Source organism: Mesoplodon bidens (assembly GCF_964165515.1).
Source record: "Mesoplodon bidens genome assembly, chromosome: 1".
NCBI classification, from domain to species: domain Eukaryota; kingdom Metazoa; phylum Chordata; class Mammalia; order Artiodactyla; family Ziphiidae; genus Mesoplodon; species Mesoplodon bidens.
This window is the reverse complement of record NC_138176.1, coordinates 225,695,259-225,712,911: the sequence shown is the minus strand read 5'-3', so window position 1 is coordinate 225,712,911 and position 17,653 is coordinate 225,695,259. Positions and strand designations below refer to the sequence as shown.

General features: G+C 36.2%; 1 protein-coding gene across 3 annotated transcripts in view; it reads left to right on the top strand.

The window, feature by feature from the left end:
• Positions 1-17,653, top strand: part of LRBA (LPS responsive beige-like anchor protein) — an 808,478-nt gene that overhangs the window by 298,144 nt on the left and 492,681 nt on the right. For all 3 annotated transcript variants that reach the window (XM_081242275.1, XM_081242274.1, XM_081242273.1), the window contains exon 35: positions 10,134-10,198. In XM_081242275.1, coding sequence (XP_081098401.1) covers positions 10,134-10,198 — 65 coding nt within the window. The remainder of the gene's footprint in view (positions 1-10,133; positions 10,199-17,653) is intronic.

Sequence of the window (17,653 nt, the reverse complement as noted above, 5' to 3'; positions counted from 1 at the left end):
TTTTGTTGAGGATTTTTGCATCTATGTTCATCAGTGATATTGGCCTGTAGTTTTCCTTCTTTGTGACATCTTTGTCTGGTTTTGGTATCAGGGTGATGGTGGCCTCGTAGAATGAGTTTGGGAGTGTTCCTCCCTCTGCTATATTTTAGAAGAGTTTGAGAAGGTTAGGTGTTAGCTCTTCTTTAAATGTTTGATAAAATTCACCTGTGAAGCCATCTGGTCTTGGGCTTTTGTTTGTTGGAAGATTTTTAATCACAGTCTCAATTTCAGTGTTTGTGATTGGTCTGTTTATATTTTCGATTTCTCCCTGGTTCAGTCTCGCAATGTTGTGCTTTTCTAAATATGTGTCCATTTCTTCCAGGTTGTCCATTTCATTGGTATGTATTTGCTTGTAGTAATATCTCATGATCCTTTGTATTTCTGCAGTGTCAGTTGTTACTTCTTCGTTTTCATTTCTAATTCTATTGATTTGAGTCTTCTCCTCTTTTTTCTTAATGAGTCTGGCTAATGGTTTTTCAATTTTCTTTATCTTCTCAAAGAACCAGCTTTTAGTTTATTGATCTTTGCTGTTGTTTCCTTCATTTCTTTTTCATTTATTTCTGATCTGATCTATAAGATTTCTTTCCTTCTGCTAACTTTGGGGGTTTTTTGTTCTTCTTTCTCTAATTGCTTTAGATGTAAGGTTAGGTTGTTTATTTGAGATGCTTCTTGTTTCTTATGGTAGGATTGTAGTGCTATAAACTTCCCTCTTAGAACTGCGTTTGCTGCATCCTGTAGGTTTTGGGTTATCGTCTTTTCATTGTTATTTGTTTCTAGGTATTTTTTTGATTTCCTCTTTGATTTCTTCAGTGATCTCTTGGTTATTTAGTAGTAGTGTTGTTTAGCCTCTATGTGTTTATATTTTTTACAGATTTTTTCCTGTAATTGATATGTAGTCTCATAGTGCTGTGGTCGGAAAAGATACTTGCAACAATTTCAATTTTCTTAAATTTACCAAGGCTTTATTTGTGACCCAAGATATGATCTCCCTGGAAAATGTTTCATGAGCACTTGAGAAGAAAGTGTATTCTGTTGTTTTTGGATGGAATGTCCTATAAATATCAATTAAGTCCATCTTGTTTAATGTATTATTTAAAGCTTGTGTTTCCTTATTTATTTTCATTTTGGATGATCTGTCCATTGGTGAAAGTGGGGTGTTAAAGTCCCCTACTATGATTTTGTTACTGTCGACTTCCCCTTTTTTGGCTGTTAGCATTTGCCTTATGTATTGAGGTGGTCCTATGTTGGGTGCATAAATATTTACAATTGTTGTATTTTCTTCTTGGATTGATCCCTTGATCATTGTGTAGTGCCCTTCTTTGTCTCTTGTGATAGTCTTTATTTTAAAGTCTATTTTTCTGATATGAGAATTGCTACTCCAGCTTTCTTTTGATTTCCATTTGCATGGAACATCTTTTTCCATCCAGTCACTTCAAGTCTGTATGTGTCCCTAGGTCTGAACTGGGTCACTTGTAGACAGCATAGATATGGGTCTTGTTTTTGTATCCATTCAGCCAGTCTGTGTTTTGGTTGGAGCATTTAATCCATTTACATTTAAGGTAGTTATAGATATATATGTTCTTATTACCATTTTCCTAATTGTTTTGGGTTTGTTATCGTAAGTCTATTCCTTCTCTTGTGTGTCCTGCATAGAGCAGTTCCTTTAGCATTTGTTGTAAAGCTGGTTTGGTGGTGCTGAATTCTCTTAACTTTTGCTTGTCTGTAAAGGTTTTGATTTCTTCGTTGAATCTGAATGAGTTTCTTGCTGGGTAGGGTAATCTTGGTTGTGGTTTTTCCCTTTTATCACTTTGAATATGTCCTGCCACTGCCTTTCAGCTTGCAGAGTTTCTGCTGAAAGGTCAGCTGTTAACCTTACATTTTCATGATTTTGATATCAGTGTTTGTGAAACTTGAATGCTTGTTCTATTGTTTAGAGATATTTTAGAATAATTTTGCATAAATACCTATTGTCCAGTTAGAGAAATATTATGTGCATTTTTATTTCTCTTTTCTATTCATTTACTATTCCTCATTTAGAACATATGATTTTTAATATAAATTTTATTTTTTATCAAGGAAAACATATATTATTTCACAGATCTAATAATAGTATAAAACTTAAACTGAAAACAGCAGTTCCCTGCTGCAATTCTTCTTCTCTCCCTTAATTCTTACTTTCTGGAAGGAGCCACATTCAGATCTCTTAGCTTTTGCCTCTGCTAGTTACTTTCATATGTCTAAATGATAGCTATTTCTGGATTTTTCTGTTTTAGATATTATGTAATGTCTTCTATGGAAGATGACTATTGAGTACTTATATTGCTGTCCCTGTTCATTTCATGTGCTCTCTTGTTTCCAGGACAGTTATATCATAGTATTTAGTTAAAACCATACCTAGCATTTACATTTTCGTGACAATGTAAATATCTGTGCAGACCAACAAAATGTACCATGCTTACCCAACCACCTTGCCTCTCCTTCCTCCCTCCTTCTTTCCTTCCTTCCTTCCTTCCTTCCTCCCTCCCTCCCTCTGTCTCTCTCTCCCTCTCTCCCTCCCACTTGTTTGTCTCTCTTTCATTCTTTCTCCTGGAATTAGTAATTTCCTACTTTTTTGGTTAATTTTAATTTCTGTGTACCCACCACAAATTTATTTCTGAATTTTCCACTGAAATCATATAACTTCTACCAGTGTAATGAACACACTTGGTATCTATTGGTTCAATTATTTTTCTTGGAGATACAGTACCTGGAGTTCTCTGTTTTCTTGTTCTCGCCTGGATTGGTTACTCCTTAGTTGTGTAGAAAGGTGTCATCTGGAGGCTTCTTTTATCATCAACCTAGATGTTTCTTCTTCTCCCTCTTATGCTATAGTGTCTGTTTCCTGTGTCCTATAGTGGCCTTCTTTTATGAAAGATACACTGATTCAGCATTTATTGATCACTTATTCTGTATGTGCTGGTCATTGTCTTAGCACAGGAAATAGGAGAGAATAAAACAAAGAGAAAAGCAAAAAAGAAATCTAATTGGCAGTAAGTATGCCATGGAACAATTAAAGCAGAACTGGGATGGAGGATGATAGTGGGGTTTCTGTATTAATTTTGATGAGGCATGTCCTTTGTAATTTCTGAAAGAAGAATGCATGACAGTAGAATTTTTTAGACCTCGCTTGTCTGAAAATGTCTTTTTTTTTTTTTAACCTTTATATGTGACTGGTGGCTTGTTGGGATATTAGTATTACAGGCTGAAAATTGTAATCTTTCCAATTATTTTTTTCTCTGTGAGAGCTTTTAGTATTTTTATTATTTTAAAAAGTGTTTGTTGTTACTGGATTGTACCTTGATGTGTGTGGATCTTTTAAAATCCATTGTCTTTGACATTTAATGTAAACTTTTTCAGTCTGAAAAAGTATGTACTTATGTTCAGAGAAGTTTTCTTGAATTATATCTATGGGAATTTCTTTCTCTGTATTCTCATTTCTGTTTCTAGAACTCCTCTTGGTTAGATGTTGAACTGTCTGGATTAATTATCTAATTTTCACATCCATTCTCACCTGTTTTTCCTTCATTTTATCTTTTGTTTTACTCTCCTAAGAGGCTTCTTCAACATCTTCCAGTAGTTCTTTCAAAATTTTTGTTTGTTATTATACTCTTAATTTCTAATAGCATTTTCTAGTTTTCTGAGGTTTTCACGGGAGATGGGAGGGGAGAGCTGGATGGTTAATTTTATGTCAACTTGACTATGTCATGGGGTATCCAGATATTTGGTCAGACATTATTCCGAGAGTTTCTGAATGAGATTAACATTTAAATTGGAAGGCTTTGTAAAGCAGGTTGTCCTTCCTGTTGTGGATGGGCCTCATCCAATCAGTTGAAGGCCTGACTAGCGCAAAAAGGCTGAGCATACCCTGAGTAGAGAGAATTCTACTTGCTCGACTGCCTTCGAACTGAGACGTCACTTTTTCCTGCCTTTGTCCTCAAAGTAACATATTGGCTCTTTTTGGGTTTTGAACCTAGTGCCCTTCAGTCTGGAACTACACCATTCATTTTCCAGATTTTTAGACTTTTTGGCGTGGAGTAGAATTACACCATTGGCTCTCCTGGTTCTGCTGCTTGCTAACTCGCCCTGCTGAGACTTGTCAGCCTCCATAATTATGTGAGCCACTTTCTTAAAATAAATAAAATACATATCTCTGTCTTGTTGGTTCTGCTTCTCTGGAGGACTCTGTTTTTCATACAACAAATTTCATCTGTTGTGCAAAGAGAGGGTTATCTGGCTCCCCAGATGTCTGGGCTCCAATAAGACAGTCCATTTTACAACTCCTGCTCCAGTTTTTCTTAGAGATTAAAGGAGCTTCCAAAGCCTGTGATCATGGGCACTGCTGAGGGCCACAGACTCTTGGCTTGGAGAACTCTAATACAGAGGCAAAAAGGTACCAGTGAATAAAAAAATATCCCTGCCCTGAATTTTTACAGGAAAGTTTTTACCTTTCTGATGGTATTAATTATATTTCCTTTAGTCTTCCTCTCCCTACCCCATTAACAATATTTTTTAATTTGTTAATGTTTTGTCCATTTTTAATAATTATTTTTTTTCCTGCTTGTTTCTTTGGTGTCTGTCATTCATATGAGTCTTTCCTCTAATGTCTAGTGACCCTTTGTGCTCATGTTTAAGTGTATTGTGCAAAAGTCTATGTGCCTATGTATGAGCTGTCTGCTGGTGATGAATGAGCTTTATTTTCAGTGTTATCATGGCTTATCCTTTTTCTCAGAGAACACTTCTCTAATATTGCTTGATGTCTCATGGTTCAGTAAGCATACTTTCAAGTTATTTTGTTTTTTACAGTAAGGCTTTTTAAAGTGTTCAGAGGTTTACTCCTCTGGAAAGTAAACTTCTAGTCTCTTGCCGTGGTGGGGATGGCCATCGATATGGGGAGAGGAGCTCAGGTTCTGTGTTTTTTATACCAGCTTTTATTCATCTAAACTCTTTTCATCCCTGTCCCTAAGCCATCCATATATGTAATCAGTGCCTTCAATTCTTGGCCTTTCTAAGGGTTTTGTAACAAGAATTTGTCTGCGTCTTCAAGTTATTTCCCTTCAGGTTGTAGAGAATTTTTTTAACCTTCTCTCATTACTCTTATCCTCTCTTTATTATTTTTGTTCTTGTTTTTTGCTCTTTAACCAAAGTCACTTATTTTATACCTTTTTTTTTTCTTTTTGCGGTACGCGGGCCTCTCACTGTAGTGGCCTGTCCCGTTGCGGAGCACAGGCTCCGGATGCGCAGGCTCAGCAGCCATGGCTCACGGGCCCAGCCGCTCCGCGGCATGTGGGATCTTCCCGGACCGGGGCACGAACCTGTGTCCCCTGCATCGGCAGGTGGACTCTCAACCACTGCGCCACCAGGGAAGCCCTATACCTTTTTTATTTTAAGAGTAGAACATAGTTTAGTGATTTTCTAGCCCACTAGAATAAAAAAAAAATTGATATACATTTAATGTCAATATCGATGGCTTGACTAAAAAAGAAAAAAGGTGGCAGCATGGAGTATATGTAGTCTATCTTGTCAGTCTATAGCTTGATTTTATTTGCTTTAGAGCATGGTGATATTTGGGAATTACTTTTAAAATTTAGATAAATTCATGTGCTGTACTCAAGACACTAAAATATGTTGCAGGAGATTATCAGATTTATAGAAACCTGTCAAGTTCACTTTAGGGAAGTTGAAGTTGTATCAAAATATTATAAACTAATACATAGCACATTTATTGGCGCCCTTTTTCTCTGTTTGTTTGTTGATGGTGGGGAAGCATAGAATTAATTTAGTTGATGAAGACTTTTTTTTCTCCCAACCCAAGTTTGGTGGACTTTTACCACTGAAAGCACATGTTTGAAAATTGGTGTAACTCTTGTTTATTTACTGGATTTCACTAGTATATACTATCTCTGTTGTTGTATGACTTAAGAGCATTGGTAAGCTAAGAGTATATTTTAGTAAAAATTGACTAGTCAACAGTTATGGCCTTAGGAAGTGATAGTCAATTAAATACAGCTTCGAACAGGTATGGAATTATTGACTCAGTTTTGCTTTGAGTCCTTCCTCTCCAAAGTGCTGAAATGTGTTTTAAAATTACTTAGCTGCATTGGTGGTTGGATTTGAGGCTTTTAACATGTTTTTCATCAATACCTCTGGGAAAAGAATAACCAAAACCTTTACATGTACCGTACATTTTGCATTGCTGTATAGTTGTAAATACTACGATGAAATATTGAAATGATCATGAGAGACGATAACCATTAAGCTTTTCTTTCAACTGTTAAAACTCACTAAAGGTTATTTTGACCTGTGGTTTGTGAAATTGTTTAGACTAACACCTTCTTTAGTAATTGTCTCAGAAGTGCAGAAAATGCTTTAGGATAGCATGAATCTTCTTTGTAGTTTAGGCGACTTCCTTAAGGATTGTAGTCAGTGTTTTAGTATGGAGAAAGCTTGTTGGCTTTGACTAACAGCTGGGTTTATTAAAACAAATTAATTTCCATTCTCATGGGTTTCAGCTTCTTTTTACCTGGGTTATTAATTCCTATCAGTATATCTTTATGTACCTGGTATGTGATATTTTATTAAATGTTAAATAGTTTATAATTAGGAATGGATTATAGGCAAATTAAAAAAACTCTGATATCTTTAAAAATTGTGAGATTTTTATAACTACCCAAAGTGTAGGTAAGATTTGTATTTTCACTTCATTCCTCATTTTGTCTAATTTTTTTAACTGGTGGAAAAGTTTTATTCCAGGTGTTTAGATAGCTGTTACTACAAGTTAAATAATATGAGTTTATAGATGATGTTTGAGAAAACAAGAATCCAAATGTATTAGCAGTCATAAATATGTTTCTGAGCTTTTGTAAGAAAAATTGGACTCTTCTAGTTCTATGTGTATCTTCATGTCTAATTTGTTTTTAATTTAAAAGAAAAAAATTGTGACATACCAATTTAAGTTGAGGTGATAACATTTTTAGATGGTAATGTTTTTATAGTTATAGTAACTTTAATTAGTTTTCTATCTGACCTAAATCATGCTGTTTAAAATCTTTGTGAAATATACAATCTTTGTGAAATTTAAATTTACATTATCAGTAAAAGTCAGTTTGTATACATAATTGAAAATAAAATCAAAATGATGTTTACCTGTATACTTAAACTTGGAGTGTCTCTACTGTTACCTCTGCTTTTCATGTGGGGTTTGAGTTTTGTATGACATAAAAATCCCCACCTGTTGCAGTTTTAAATCAGAGAAAATGGATTTGAGAAAAATAATACTAGTAGATACTTTTTTAAATAAAATGTCTGATCTAAAGAATTATATATGGGGTAACCTCTTGCCTTTCTTCCTAATTTCTTTTTTTGTAACGAGAAAAGTAACTCTATTTTCTTTTTACTAAATTTAATTTCCCTTTTGAGATTTTTCCCTCAAGTAAGTGATCTAAAGGAAAGCTCAGTTTCAGGTCTTGCCCCCTCATACTCTGGTGCTGTATCAGATTTCCAGGTGGCTTGCTGAGAGTGCTCTGTGTTGGGCATAAGAGCTGAGGAGTGAGATTTTGCTTCTGTTGCTTGACTAGGGCATCCCTCTGTTACCATCCTTTCTGATTCCCTGCTGTCTATCAACAAAGGTCACAGCTGTGTTTTCCTTATCCCCTCAAAGCCTCAACTATGTGTACATCTTTCTGTGATAATTTTCTGACTCCTCCAAGGGCATGAGTTACTGTGAGGCTGTTTTAGGTCCATCTACCATTAAATCTGTATCTACTCTTCCTGTGCATTACTAGGTTTAGGGCAACTCTTTGAGTCTTGGCATCTCCCTGTGCCTCTGCCTCGGAAGTGAGGTGTGGAACCTTCTGGAGCAGGGTCAAAAAACTTACTTGCGGTTTCTGCTTTTTTCTCTTTTCTTTCTCCGATTTCTGAGAAGAGTGGAGGGTATGACACATCCTCTTCTCTCAGAGATTTACTTCTTCATGGAGTTTGATTGCTTTCCTTTGTATTGTCTGTCTGTTTACTTCATTTTGCTGGAAAGAAAAGGATTTTAAATTAGATGGGTATTTCTATTTATCCTTGACTTGGTTTACCTTAGTGAAAGAAATTTAAGATCCCTATTTTGTTGTTTCAGTATGCTGGCAATTGTGAATTTTGAGACTATATATTTTGGACTTATGAGCCACTAATTTCTAAATATTTGTAAGTTGAATCATAAAATCACACATCTTTAAGAATTTTTTTAAGGGGGTATCGAGGGCCTAGAGATGTAGAGTGATCTGTTTATGGACATATCCTGTTAGTGTCATAGTCAGTTTGAGAACATAGATCCCATGACTTCTTGTTCCTCAGCAACACATTGCTTTATCTTCTCACCTAGTCCTAGCCAATTACTACCCTCAAATGTCTGACTGACTTTATATCTACTTTTCATTCTACTGTATATGTTCTGTTAGTATGTTCTTGCTGACACTATTCATGAAATAGAATTCTATAACAAAATTATGGCAAACAGCCATTTCAGTCCTGAGGGCCACCTTGGGTTTCTCAAAACATGAAAGTAATAAATACTGGGGATAAAAAGGAGAAAGTAGCTGTGAAAGGATGCATGCGGCTTAAAACTAAGTCAGAATTTGGCATGACATAGAACAGTCTTCAGGGGTGAAATTACATGGAATTAAAAACTCTTAAAGGTGTTAGATTCAGAATATATGAATACTGCTTATGATAACAGTGGTAAGGTCCCCAGCACTGTCTTTTGTTTTGACCATTATAAAAGGACAAAAAAAAGATTAGGTGAGGGATATTATGTAGGTGGAATATAGGGGCTCTTCAGTTTTAAGGAACATAAAGATTATGTATATATGTCTAGTTCTTTAAAAAATACACGCATGCATTGGCATTTCTCAAATCTAGCTACATTTCAATTCATGGGGGCCCAGCTTTATTGGATTAATGCGTATTTTATATCTGTTTTGAGATGAGGATTAAAAAAATTCATTTCTGTATATATTACTGGTTAATTTTCTTCTGAGGCTTTTTAAAGAAAATATTTATTTATTTACTTTTTATTTTTGGCTGAGTCAGGTCTTAGTTGGGGCATCAGGGATCTTTCGTTGCAGCACCCGGCCTCTTTGTTGAGGCACACGGGCTCTTTGTTGCAGCACGTGGGCTTCTCTCTAGTCGTGTTGCACGGGCTTGTCTGTAGCTGTGGTGCACAGGCTTCAGAGCATGCGGGCTCAGTAGTTGCAGCACGGGGGCTCTCTAGTTGTGGTGCTTGGGCTCCAGAGCACGTGGGGTCTGTAGTTGCCGCACACAGGCTCTCTAATTGTGGGGCACAGGCTTACTTGCCCTGCGGCATGTGGGACCTTAGTTCCCCAGCCAGGGATTGAACCCACGTCCCCTGCATTGGAAGATGGATTCTTAACCACTGGACCACCAGGGGGCTTTTTAATGGATAACTTATTCATAAAGAATATATTAATAATTTTATACCATCTTTTGCTAATTCATATGCTAGTAAATTACAGTTTTTCAGCTTACAAGTAGTCTAGCCAAATTTACTGATCTCTCGTCTCTTTCTCAATCATTAATCATCAATTTTTGTAGAATGTGCGCTGTTATTAAGTTTAAGGAGCTACTTAATTCCATCTTCCCCTCTTTTGGGGTGATTGGTCTCTTAAAGAAACAAAACCAAAACCTCTGTCCTTGGTCTTCTTTGCTGCCTTCCTTTCAAACTGTTTCAGTTAAATTAGTAGGATATAATGGTACAGAACTAAAAGGGCAAGATAAATATAGATAGGCTCATTTAGTTTATCTAGAATCAAATTGTTGCTAACTTGTTTAGTTTACTTTTTATGTCAACTATTTATGTGTTCATGGGGCTGCATTGGGTAGACAGCATGTTTAACAAAACTTTTCCATTAAGATCCTCTGGAAATTAATTAATTACCATTAAATCAGTTTCACTTAAGTATGAAATTGATATGGGTGATGTTCTTCATAATTATTGTTTTAAAGAAATAACCTACCGAGTGAAATTTGTTCAGCTATTTTCTGCTATTTTTTAGGAGTGGCAGAATTCTATTCAGAAGAATGCAGGCCTTGCTTTTATTGAACTTGTCAACGAAGGAAGGTAATCTATTTTATATCCACGTATATTTTACTTTAAAATGTTATTGTATTTTTGCCATCGGAACTGATATTTTTGGTACTATATTGTTTTTGCAGTCAGTGATATAGTGAGCTTAGATATTAATTATTACAAATATTTCAATATTTAATCATCTTGTTCTCTTCATGGTTATTGCTTAATGATAAAGTCAGTTCTTTGTTTTTCAGTAAGTAAACCTTTGGCAAAAGTATACTGATGATTCCATTTCAGATATAAGGAAAACTGATACTTATTTGGATTTCCTAGAAAATTCTATTAATATTTGTAGAGCCAATAAATAGACTAATATGGTCTATATTATCTCTCTTATGTCATGTCCTGGGCATAAGGGAAGAAGAATTCAAGGAAAGAACAGTCAGTAGTAGGAAAGAAAAGTGAGGTACAGAGATTAAAAAGAAAGATACAAGGGAAAAATAGATTTAAGAAAGTGAGAGAATTAAAGGGTAAGAATAAATTGAGGAAATGATGAGTGGACTACTTTGGGTCTATTTTCGTGTCAGTTGATTTTTTCTTTTTTTAAAAAATTTATTTATTTATTTATTTATTTTGGATGTGTTGGGTCTTCGTTGCGGCCCGCGGGCTTTCTCTAGTTGTGGTGAGTGGGGGCTACTCTTCGTTGCAGTGTGCAGGCATTGCGATGGCTTCTCTTGTTGTGGAGCACGGGCTCTAGGCGCGCGGGCTTCAGTAGTTGTGGCTCGCAGGCTCCAGAGCACAGGCTCAGTAGTTGCGGCACATGGGCTTAGTTGCTCCGCGGCATGTGGGATCTTCCCAGCCCCGGGCTCGAACCCGTGTCTCCTGCATTGGCAGGTGGATTCTTAACCACTGCACTACCAGGGAAGCCCGTGGCAGTTGATTTTGGATTACTTGGACTGAAGACCCAGGGTATAGATTAAAAGGTGTGATTGGCTGCCATTGGAAATAGCATTCTGAACAAAATTATTGTTTAAGATTGTTTTTTATACTGTTATGTCTAGAGTTGAGAGACTGACACCATCACTATAGGAATAATTTGAACTAGTAACTAGGAAGTTAGCCTCTGTGTCATTAATGTTGTAGAAGAGGGTACTGTTAACTTTATTTTATATTAAATGCTACTAAAATTATTTCACTCAGTAAATAATTATAGGTGCTCACAGACTAGTGTTGAATACAAATAAATAAACCTGCAACTAATGCCATGTGGTAAATTCTGTGCTAGAATTTTTTACATATAGGTTATTAAGGTAGGAATGTGAAAAAAGAGAAAGACTACGCAATTTAGTTCAGAAGAATTAGGTAGAACCTCCCCAGGGAAACATGATTCCTGAGATGTATTTTCAAGGATGAGTAAGGTTAGTAATGTAGACTTTGGAAAAGTGGGGATTATGGATAAATTGGAGGACATATGTGTGAAAAGCATTCTAAATAGAGGGAATAGAATATCTGAAGATACTGTGATGTGGGAAGGTGTGTATGTACGTGTGTGAGTGTGTGTGCATGTGTATGTGTGTGAATTGTTGGAATAGAATTGGTTATCTGGACCATAAAAGGTCTAATGTGGTGTATTTGGATTTTCATCTAAAGGCAGTGGGAAGCCTTGAAAGATCTTAAGAAAGTATTATTGTGATACTTGGGTTTTGGAAGGATAACTAGCAGTGATGTTTAGGATGGGTTGAAGCAGAGGAGACCTTAATTGAAATCAAGGACAATAACAAGGCTATTGCAGTGATCTATATGAGAAACAGAGCTAAATTGTAGTCTGGAGTCTGGAAAGTGTTGGGAAATCAATAAATATTTCTCAATGAGTGAATGACTAATAATTTAGTCTTTTAGCAAAAATTTCAAAGTGCTTATTCTTCAAAAAAATAAATAACTCTTTGGCTGAATTTCAACACTGAGGTATTAGATGCTTTTAAAGTTTACATATAGAGAAAGAGTTAGTGAGTGCTGTTGATCGAATATGTATTTGTTCTACTTAATGCAAAACACTGATTAACACTAGTTCTTTTTTTTAAGAGAAGTGCTTATAAAAGTCTATTTTGCAAATGAAGCAACTGATAAAGGATTAATCTCCAAAATTTGCAAGCAGCTCATGCAGCTCGATATCAAAAAAACAAACAACCCAATCCAAAAATGGGCAGAAGACCTTAATAGACATTTCTCCAAAGAAGATGTACAGATTGCCAACAAATGCATGAAAGAATGCTCAACATCATTAATCATTAGAGAAATGCAAATCAAAACTACAATGAGGTATCACCTCACACCAGTCAGAATGGCCATCATCAAAAATTCTACAAACAATAAATGCTGGAGAGGGTGTGGAGAAAAGGGAACCCACATACACTGTTGGGAATGTAAATTGATACAACCACTATGGAGAACAGTATGGAGGATCCTTAAAAAAACTAAAAATAGAACTACCATATGACCCAGCAATCCCACTACTGGGCATATACCCTGAGAAAACCATAATTCAAAAAGAGTCATGTACCAAAATGTTCATTGCAGCTCTATTTACAATAGCCAGGACATGGAAGCAACCTAAGTGTCCATCAGCAGACGAAAGGATAAAGAAGATGTGGCACATATATACAATGGAATATTACTTAGCCATAAAAAGAAATGAAATTGAGTCATTTGTAGTGAGGTGGATGGACCTAGAGTGTGTCATACAGAGTGAAGTCAGTCAGAAAGAGAAAAACAAATACCATATGCTAACACATATATGTGGAATCTAAAAAAAAAAAAAGGTCATGAAGAACCTAGGGGCAAGACGGGAATAAAGACGCAGACTTACTAGAGAATGGACTTGAGGACACGGGGAGAGGGAAGGGTAAGCTGGGACCAAGTGAGAGAGTGGTCTAATAAAAATGTTAAAAATAAAATAAAATAAACAAACAAATGAATTTATAAGCTGGAAAAAAGTATTTTGTTTAGGTTCTACTAAGTCTAAATGCCCTCAGTTATGCAAGTTAGTGTTACGTTTAGTAGATAAGGCAACGTACTCTTGTGATGAATAGTTTTAGCTTTGAAGGTAGCCTTGGGTTCAAGTTTCACCTTTGATATACGGGAAGTACTTTTACTTCTGTGAGCATCCGTTTCCTCATCTATTCATTCAGCCAATATTTATTATGCACGGACTGTGTACCATGACTTGTCCTTGATTCTGGGGATACAGCAATAAAGAAAACGAAGATTCTTTTTTTTTGTAGATCTTACATTTGAACAGTCATTGGCAGACTATGAACAATAAACAAAATAAGTAATGGAGTATATATGAATGGTGGTAAGTTCTTTGGAAAAAGATAATGTGAAGCAGGTTGAGGGAAATGGTGATTTTTAAAGGAAATATAAAGGTTTGATACCTTTATAGAGTAGTTAAAATAGAGTGGTTATATTACAGATCACTGAGCAAGTGACATGTAAGCAAGCACTTGAATGATGTGAAGGAGTTAAACATAGGGGCATGTAGGGGAAAAGCATTCCAGCCCTAGGGAACAGCCAGTAAACAGATGAAAGCTTCCCTGGCATATTTGAGGAATGAGGCTAGTATAGCAAGAACAAGTGATCAAAGTGGAGAGAAGTAAGAAATGAGGTCAGAGACATAGGGCAAGATTTGTGTAGAGCCTTTGCAATTCATTCTGCAGGAGATAACAGTCATTGCAGGGTTTTGAGTAGAGGAGGGAGACAATCTGCCTTATGTTTAAAAGGCTGATTTATGTAGGAATTTAAGGATAGAAGCAAAGAGATCAACTAGGGAACTACTGTAGTAATTCTAGTTAAACATGATGGTGTTGTGGACTAGGACAGCAGCAGTAGAGGAGGTAAGAAGTAGTAGGATTTTGAATATATTTTGAAGGTAGAGCTGATAGGATTTACTAATGAATTGGATGTGGATTGTGAGACAAAGCTAGGAGTCAAGTATTACTCTTAAGATTTTTGACCTCTGCAGCTGAAAAGATGGTGTTTCTATCAACCAGATGGAAAAGGCTGTGGATAAAACAGTTTTTGGGGTAGATCAGGAGTTCAGTTTTGGAAATACTGATTTTTATATCTCTAGTAGACATCCAGGTAGAGGCAGTTGTTAATTATTTCTCCAGACTAGAAATCTAAACTTGATCGTTATAAGAATATAGATGATGTTTAATGCCTTGAGATTAGATGAAATCATTAAGGTGGTAGGGTGATGACTGAGATTTGACCACGGGCTCAGAAGTTGTTTCTGACTTGGTCAGGAGTAGTTTTGGGAGAGTGGTGTGGAAAAAAGCCTATTTGCAGTGAATTTAGAAAAGAAGAAGAGAGTAAGAGAAGAGGAATTATAGAATGTGTATAAACAGTTCTTTAGAGGAGTTTTGCTACAAAGGGGAGCAAAAATAAAATGGAGTGGGGGGAATAGAGTCAAGGGAAGTAGGGTTTTTAAAAAATGAGAAGCAGAGAACAGTTTCATGGTAAGGAGTGGGGAAATTAATGTAGAAGAGATAGGTGAGAATTTCTGGAGTGATGTTTTTAAGTTGATTTGAGAGTGGGTGAATTTGTATGCAAATGGGGGTTTGGCTTTAAAGTAGAGCATGGATGGGTCGTTTACAGTAACCTGGGAAGGCATTTTATGTAGTTGCAGAGTCTGGGAGGTAAATATGGAAGTAGAGTTAGAGTTGGGTTTCAGTGGGCTTAGGTTTTGCCAAGTGAATATGGGGGAGAGAAGGCCAAGGGAGTCTCTTTGTGCTAGAGAGTGATTGTAATCATTGACCACAGGATTATGATTATTAAGCTAGGTAAAGAGGAGAGTGACCGTAAAGAAAACGATAGGCTCTAAGGACTGTGAGAGTTGTGGTAGTATAGAATGAGTGAGCTATAACATGAGAGGTGGTAGTTTAGAGAGTGGGGCGAGTAGAACCAAGGCCATTCCGTTATTGGAAATGATGAGGTCTGGCATATGAGCATGCCATAAATGACTGAGGTCGGGTGCAAGACAAGCCCGGAGAAGGAGAGGAACTCAGGGAACTGTCAGACCAGGATCTCAGTCAGCTTGGAATCTCATGTTTGTAGACTGTATGGCTTACCATCCCTCATCAGTGGTGTCTCTACATACCCCCAAATAATTTCCATTTATGTCTCATTGCTTTTAGTTTTTGGATCACTGTCACTTTCTTCCAACACTGTTCTTATAATAATTCCTGGTGCTTTTACCCATATTGTGGCAGGTATCAGTATTTTGTTCCTTTTTACTGATCAATAGTATTCCATTGTACAGATATACCACATTTTATTTATCCCTTCAGCAGTCAATGAATGTTTGGATTGCTTTCCGTTTTTGGCTATTATAAACAATGCTTCTATGTGTGTTTGTGAACAAGGCTTTGTGTGGACATATGTTTGCATTTCTCTTGGGTAGATACCTAGGAGTACAGTTGCTTGCTGGAATGGGAAGTCTGTGTCTAATTTTTTAAGAAACTGCCAAGCTATTTTCCTAGTTAGCCTCGTAGGTATCTTACCCTGGTTTTTGTTTGCATTTCCCTAATGGCTAATCCTGTTGAGTGTTTTTTCAGGTGCCTTCTTTAAGAAAATGTCTGTGTACATCTTTTGCCCATTTAAACATTTCATTCACTGTCTGAGTTCTGACTTTTAAACAGTAGTTTATATTCCAGTATTTCTGGATATAAATCTTTTGTCATATACACGATTTGCAAATATTTTCTCTCAGTCTGTGACTTGTCCTTTCATTTTCATTGAAGAGCAAAAGTTTTTAATTTTGATAAAGTACAATTTACCTATTTTTTTTCTTTTATGGATTATGACTTGGCAAATTCAAGAAATCTTAGGTCAAAACAAGTACTAGGGTTTTCTTTTTTTTTCTAGAAATATTTTTTCATCACTAGAACTTTTGTAGTTTTAGCCTCTACATTTAGGTCTGTGATTCATTTTGAGTTAATGTTTTTGTATGGTGTGAGATAAAAGTTTAGCTGTTTTGGATCTCCCCATAGATAGTCATGTCATCTCTGAACAGAGATATTCTTAGGTGTTCCTTACCAATCTGTATACCTTTTATTTCCTTTTCTTGTCTTCTTGCTTTAGCTAGGATTTCTGGTATGATGTTGAAAAGGAGTGGTGAGAGGGGCATCCTTGCCTTGTACTGATCTTAATGGGAAAGTTTCTAGTTTCTCACCATTAAGTATGGTGTTAGCTTTTGGATTTTTTCGTAGATATTCTTTGTCAAGTTGAGGAAGTTTCCTTCTATTCTTAGTTTACTGAGAGATTTTGTCACGAATGGGCACTGGATTTTATCAAGTGCTTTTTTGGTATCTGTTGATATGATCATGTGATTTTTCTTTTTAGCTTGTTTATGTATGATGGAGTACATTAATTGACTTTGGAATGTTGAACCGACTCTGCATACCTGGTTAATTCCTGCTTGGTCATGGTATATAGTTCTTTTTATAGTTGTTGGATTTGGTTTTATTTGTTGATTTTTAGAAGTTACTTGCTTGGGCTTAATTTGCAGAATTTGTCTCTCTTGTAAGGTGTTCTTAATATTGTTGCTAAGCTGTTTTAGAATTCTTCTTCATTTTTTTTTTTTTTTGGTCTGGCTTTTAAGGGGTCACCCCTTTTTTTCCATTGCTTTGAGGTCAGTGAATGATTGATCAGAAGGCTTTCTGAAACCTTTGACCGTGTATGGCTGGTAGGTCTGCATTTGATTTTGATGGACATGTTTAAATTTGAAGTAGTTTTCATCCTCTAGCTTTTACTTCTTGTTGATCTTTTTTGAGTCTGCCCTGTATCTGCTCAGGGACCCAGATAGCCATGTGTGAAATTCTTATTAAGCTAGTTTATTTCCAGGATCTCCCTCTCTAATTTCTGGTTTGTTCTCTGGTCTCCTGCTCACGCTAACTTCAAATGTAATCTCACTCTAGGAGAGCTTTAGGTTTTTCCGGTTTTCGGCTTGGCATGCATTTTCTTCATCTTCTGTCCTCTCTTTCAAATCAAGTCAGCCATCTCTGGCAGTGAAGTTGTTGGTTTCCATAAGCAGCCAGAGACCGATGGAACTACCATACCTATGGTGTCTGGGTGGGGAATTCCCAGAAAAGATTGCCACAGACTTCATTTGTTCTTACTTAGTGTTTAGCACATTTTTGTGAATAAAATTATTATGGATTTTGTTGTTTGCTTTTGGTCAGTTTTCAGAACACTGAAATGATTGTTATTCTTCAGTTCTATACTTGTTTTTCTGGGAAAGGATTTGTTGGACTCTTTATTTCACCGTAGCTGGAAGATCTACCCCCAGATCTTTACATGTCTGATTGATTATGATTTAAGTCCCAGTTCAGATGTCACCTTGTCAGAGAAGTCTTCCCTGAAACTTGTTACCCAGGTTATTTTTACCTCATTTCTTAAAATTTTTCTTAAAATTTCTTAAGATTTTTTCCCCATATCTTTTAT